This window comes from Pavona decussata, unplaced genomic scaffold (genome assembly GCF_977016875.1).
Source record: "Pavona decussata unplaced genomic scaffold, jaPavDecu1.1 SCAFFOLD_13, whole genome shotgun sequence".
NCBI lineage: Eukaryota > Metazoa > Cnidaria > Anthozoa > Scleractinia > Agariciidae > Pavona > Pavona decussata.
Genome location: NW_028145436.1, coordinates 1,065,719 through 1,071,900, shown reverse-complemented (window position 1 = coordinate 1,071,900; position 6,182 = coordinate 1,065,719). Strand labels below are relative to the sequence as shown.

At 42.0% G+C, this 6,182-nt stretch overlaps 1 protein-coding gene across 1 annotated transcript; it reads right to left on the bottom strand.

Moving 5' to 3' along the window:
* Positions 1-4,984: 4,984 nt before the first annotated feature.
* On the bottom strand, positions 4,985-5,845 carry LOC146487771 (5-formyltetrahydrofolate cyclo-ligase-like). The gene is made up of 2 exons (XM_085126140.1): positions 5,727-5,845; positions 4,985-5,101 (listed from the first exon to the last, which is right to left on the bottom strand). The coding sequence occupies exons 1-2, from the start codon at positions 5,841-5,843 to the stop codon at positions 4,985-4,987; spliced, it is 234 nt and encodes a 77-aa protein (XP_084982266.1). The 5' UTR covers positions 5,844-5,845.
* Between the last annotated feature and the right edge of the window lie 337 nt (positions 5,846-6,182).

Sequence of the window (6,182 nt, the reverse complement as noted above, 5' to 3'; positions counted from 1 at the left end):
AAACTTTTAGCTGAAACTTGTGTGCAACGGCACTGCGAAACAAGTTTCAGCAGGCGTTGCACCGTGTAACATGGTCGGTTTCGTGAGACTTTTTCGAACTTCCGTTGCGCGACAAGTTTCACGAAAAGTAGAACGGCTTTCTACTTCTGCAAAAAGTTTCAACGTGTAACGGCGGCTTCAGTTCTATTTTGTGCTCTTTGTTGTCTGTTTTGTAATTTCTTGCAAAAGAGATTTGAAGAATTTTGTGTGCTTTTGACGACTTTGTCGGAGACAGGATCGAACGGCCTGCCAGTCGAGTAAAATTTTCAGTATTTCAATTCTCCCCCAGTAGGGAATGTGTCTTTGCACCACTTTTTCTAATCTTCAAAAATGCGAAATTGGCCGGCCTTTCAGGGATCTCAGTATGCGTTTGAAAACTCTTTTCTCAAACTCATTAATAATTCATGACGTTATAAGCCAACCAGAGCGCCCCATTCGGGTCAGGTGGATGACTTTGAAACTCAATGAAACACCAGTTGAAAATCACTAGTGTTTCATCACGTTTTCATCACTAGTCATAAAATTGTTCTTAATCTGCATATTCAAAGATTACTCAAACACAGCTTAACAAGAATCATTAATTTTTAATAAACAATGGCCAGGAAAGACATTTCAAATTACAAACTGACAAGCTCAAGTCATGTGAAATGAAAGTTTACAGTTGATTTCTTAAAGTCACCGAAACAGATTGGCATGCAATCTATATCCACATTCTGAGAAACTTTTTCTACCTTCCGTGACACGGACTCACTGCGTCCATCTCTGTTATGGGCCGAGTAAGCGGCTGAACTTTGTCCGATTCATACTCTTTAAAACCCCACCAACTTCGACTACTGGAAACTTTACACTTCGCACTCGTTGCCAATCCTTAAGAATGACTGCTGCCCACTTATTTTTATATCTGGTAGACTTCGGTACTGCTGATGAAACCCTCGCACTTGTTTTTGAAAAAGTACTTAAACAATAATAGCACCTAGCATCTGCACATTTCTCACGAATTGAAGCCCTATGAAAAGTGCTTGGCATGTGAATCGCGAAATTAAAACTGAAGCAAAACAAGTAAGCAATTTTATATTGTTCTTGGCGGATTTTGATGTGTTCTTTCAAACTCCTGTACAAAGAAAAAGCTGGCCCCAGTTGTTTAAAGAGCGGATAACTCTATCCAATGGATAAATCCCTATCCAGCGGATAAAATGCACTATAACCAATACATTTTATCCGCTGGATAGAGTTCCGCCTTTTGAACAACTTTCTCCAGTAACTTACAGATGTGAAGTTGAATTTGTTTTGTTAGGGTGGAATTGTTAGTGATCTGTTTCGAGTCAGTTTCCGAAACTAAATTGATTTTCATGAGTCGGTATCGCGCACTTCAGGTAAGCGAGATCTGCAGTTAATTTGCCCTTACTGCGTCAATACATTGTCATCGATATAGGTAAAGGCGCTGTTGCACTAAGCAATTTGCCTTGCCACTTGTCTTGCAATTTCGTTGCGCCGTCGTTGTGACACATGTTCCACAACGTTTCCTAGTGTAACGTTTCCCGAAGTAAACTGGTCTAGTCGTCACGTTTTTGTTGTAATCACCGTTGAGCGAAGTAGAACCGACTTCTACTTCTCGAGAAACGTTCAGTTCAGGGCACATTACACTAAGCAACGTTTCGTTTAACTTGTGTCACAACAAAATTGCGAGAAAAGTTGCTTAAAAAAATTTCCTCGTGTAAAAACGCCCTCAGAAGAAATTAAAATTTGCCATCCAAGGGATATTATCTTGATGAACCAGGAAATTCATATAATAAACATGAGTGTACTGTTCCCACGCAGTAAGGAGAATTTCAACCTTGAGATTGTCAAAAGTTAGGTGAGCTTTCGTTGTTGTTCGCGTCATATAAATTATCCGTTAAGAAGTTTGACGCAGTCAATGTATTCAAATGAAATTTCAATGGCTTTCTCGGCTCCACACACGCAAGGTACACGAGCTGTCAGTGTGTAGCAGGTGTAAGTATTTTTTTCTCCGGTGTTTCCGTCCTTAAAACGAGTTTGTTTTGTTACTTTGTCAGCTGCTTACTTTTGATAAAATTAGCATGTAAGAGCAACCAATGACAATTCAAGAAGTTTCTTTCTTGTTGTGTAAAGTAAACCATCTTGCGTCTTCTTCACTTCTGGTCTCTCACTGCGGCTAAAAATTGGCCTTTCCTTGACAAGCAGAATACATGAAGATGCGTTCTTTTCAGAATAACGGTTGAAAAATCGTTTGTGATCGAAATTTTTGTCGACGTTTTTCATCAGGGTAAGTTTAATGTGTTTTATTTCCCTGTTGTTATTCATTTGTAGAGAACTCAGTTAACCGTTACTCGTGAAAAAGTTTAAAAGTTTTGGTAATATTCGACAGAAGTTAAACAGCTGCTCGGAAAGTTTGTTGATCGCAGTTTATCCAAGCAATATTCGAAAATATTGATCCAAATGACTCATTTTTTAGCCATCAAATACGAAGAGGAGCTTTATGGGGTTTAAAACTGATCATAGCTGAGAATTGGTAAAAATTTAACTGCCAGATGAGAAGTTTCGGGTCTTTACACTGGCTGAAAAATAGCTGAAAATGTTTACTTATCACTGAGATTTCAAGGCTCCTATCCCAGCCTTCTATGAACATAAATTTTCTTGTTTTCTGTAATTTGAATATCAAACGGACCCGTTTCGTTTCACTATTGAGTTAGGTTTCTGCTCTATTTCTCAGCCTATCTTTGCATCCTGTTCCTTATCTCTGCTTTTCCCAGCGACAAGATGTCAACTGTTTTGTAGAAAATGAGTAAAAGCTTGTTTAAGCCTAAGGCCAAGTAATACAGCAACATTTTCTTGCAGTTGCGTATGTGTTGCCCATATTTTCATGTTGCAAAAAAATAGAAATCAGCGCCTACTTCCTGAAACCTGAAAATGTGTTGCGCACGTAGGTGGTAACACGGGTAACAAACAATCGCAGCCTGCAACGCAGCATTTGTTGCGCGACAAGTTGCAAGAAAAGCCTCTAAGCGGTCAGACGTTTTCATCTGGGGGATAAGCCATGTATACAAACAATGCTGATCACAATCTCATGCGTAGTGATCCAACGCGAAGTTGGATGAAAATGTTCAATTAACCCCCCCCCCCCCCCGTTAGGTGGGGACTTGAAGCATTTAATGGAGTAAATTGTTGATCTCAGAATATTATGAAGGGTCCGAATCCGGATTTTTGATCCACGATCACTCGGATCATGGTGCATCAAAGGACAAATACAAGGAACCGACGAATCCTTACCCAGAGTAGATTCGTCTGTTTCTTTGATACACCATGGGAGTGATCATTGGATCAAAAATCCAGATTCGGATTTTCCCAAAGAAAGGCACCCTAAGACTGCGTTTTCCCTTCCACGCCTCTTTGTCCTATGTTTTTTTTTTACATGATAGTAAATGCCAATTTCTTCCTCCTTTTCTTTAGCAGGGACGTGTTTCCAGTTTCCCCTGCACGTGAACAGGATTCCTTCGGTTATCAAGCGAAGACGAAAAGCAGATTACGACACAGAGGCGACAGATGATGACGTGGAAAGCACGAAAAGCAGCCGGGATCCTGAAACGCACTTCACGTACACATCAAGCGGAAACAGCGATTTAGACTCGCCATCCTTTGTACCGGTCATGAGCGTACTTCCCCCAACCCCTGTTCCCACCCCACCACTAATGTCCCCTACCACAGGGGAATGCCCGCCGTCTATATCCACCCTGGAGGAACCATTTGCGCGAAAACCGCGGTCTGCAAAGCCTTCCTCTTTGACTGATGTATCCAAGACATCATCAAACGCTGCCAGTGAATTGGATTCGCTTCTTAAACCAGTTGGGTCCGTCTCCCCGGCGTCCAAACCGTTGGGGAATATGCTGCTATGCTATCCCTGAGATAACGGGCCGCTCAACTGCAGCTGTTTCAGAGTCATCTCTATGGAATTCTAGGAATGAACCGTGGCTGGACACCGCTAGTGTAGACTTGAGAGGATCAACGCTTCTTACATCGCCCGGAATGAAGATGCAGCAACTGGTGCATCCAAGAAAGACGGAGAAAGTTGCTCAGGTATCACTGTGTATCTTGTTTGCCCTGGGGGTGGGGGTGGGGGGTTAAGAAATTTGCACCAAATGTTTCCACCAGTCGATGCAAAAGTAAAGCAGATTACAGAAATACTTCTCGCGTCCGAATCTCTTCAGACGTTTTGACAAACGAAACCCAGGAGAAGGTGGAGTGAAGGACATGCAAATGTCTTCTTGTTATGTTCGTCCGATGTGCCAATATCAGTTCGCGTGTCACCCAACGCCATAGATCGAGCGTGCTGAGGAAATGTACAGTACCACAAATATAGCTTTGTTATGGGCGGCGATAACTTTGCATGGATTTCAGAGAGGAAAACTCCCTGTGGTAATGTAAAATTGAGTCGGTATAAAGCCAACTCATGTAAGGATTGAGAACCAACTTTTCCTATTGGCAGACCACAACCCTGATTGGTCTCCTTAAGACCGCTCGGCTGCTGAGATTGGTTCGTGTGGCGCGCAAACTTGATCATTACTCGGAGTATGGCGCCGCAGTATTGTGCCTCCTCATGTGCGCATTCGCTCTGCTTGCTCATTGGCTTGCGTGTATTTGGTATTTCATTAGGAATATTGAACGGCAAGATGAATCCCTGAACACTATTGGTTGGTTGGATTCACTTGGTAAACAGATTCACCAGCCATTTAACAAGACTGATCCAACAAGCGGACCTGATCTGAAGTCTAAATATGTGACGGCTCTGTACTTTACTATTAGCAGCTTTGTTTTCGCACAGCAAGCCTCGGCCAGACGCGAATTCAGTGCAAGGCTTACCGTGCAAAAACAAAGCTTTTTATTCTCCTGTGACTCAACATGGCCGCCGTGTGATAATGGTCTATTGTCATCATCTTTCGTCATCTTTCGGACTTACCATCAAAATTCCTTCAGTTTGAACTTCAAAGGGCATGCTGAGATACACTGAAATTCTCTTGCTTGACTTGTATCCTTCCATTCCAAGGAGCTTCAAAATAGAAGAATTAAAAATAAATGAAAATAAAACACAATTAAATTCTGTCTTCAGATATACATGCCAGACTCTATGGCCATTTGTCAGGAGGGGGGGGGGAGGGTGGGGAGGTGGAGTGGAGGTCACCTCTTGCAACTTTGCCACTGTTGTATGGTACAGATTTATTTATAAACATTTTTGGCTATAGATAGCCATAATCGAAATGACTGACAACTTGAAAACATTGGGTTGAACTCCATTTATTTTTAATTGATTTTCATAACCTATAAAAACAGTTGATCCTAAATCACCTCCCGGGCCGATTTCTCATGAGAAAATGGCAAAACCCATACCAATACCAAATCAAAATAGAACTCTCTAGCCATGCACCACATTTCTGTTAGAATATGGTCAAGATCTTTAGTGCTTGCATGAAGTTCATAAACTTTGGAGCAATTACCCATAGACGATTTTTTCACGACTCCGCAAATCACATAAACATTCAGTGTTCGTGCAGTCCGCAGTCAATCAAAACAAGAGCCATCAACAGGCCAGAGAAAGCGTTCAATAAAATGCACGACCTTTTGTATTAAATATCAAACGTATAAACACGATCACTGACTGGTTCCCTTGTACGTACCTTGTTTATGATTGTCAAGAACTCCTTCAATTTAAGTTCATCGGACATTCCGGCAATCCTTTTCTTCAGTTCTTGTTGCAACACTTTCTTGGCCTCGTGAATGGCTACCTGCGCCATTTTTAAAAAAACAATCTGCGTCCAACGCAGAGTGCAACAATTTCCAGCAGGCGTTCCTTCGTGCTCGTTACTTAGTGTAAAACCAATTATAATGTCCTTTAGTAAAATGCCCTCTGATTGCGTTCGACGTAGCAGAACGCCATAAAAAGTGAGTCCGCGGGGGTCACGTGCCTTACAAGCCAGAAAAATTCGAGATTTCGATGGACCGCCAATTGCCTCCCTCGCAGACGCTCTTTTGGCTCGTCACGCAATCTTTCCTCCCTAATGAATCTTTAAGGTTGCGTGACGAGCCAAAAGAGGGGTTACCAAATGCCCACCTCCTTTCAATTTTATCCCCTT

Bases quoted from the DNA above. Each gene is read 5' to 3' on its own strand.
- LOC146487771 (XM_085126140.1), bottom strand. From the start codon at position 5,843: ATGGCGCAGGTAGCCATTCACGAGGCCAAGAAAGTGTTGCAACAAGAA. The intron at 5,102-5,726 runs GTACGTACAAGG...TCTATTTTGAAG, and splicing joins TCTTGACAATCATAAACAAG to CTCCTTGGAATGGAAGGATA.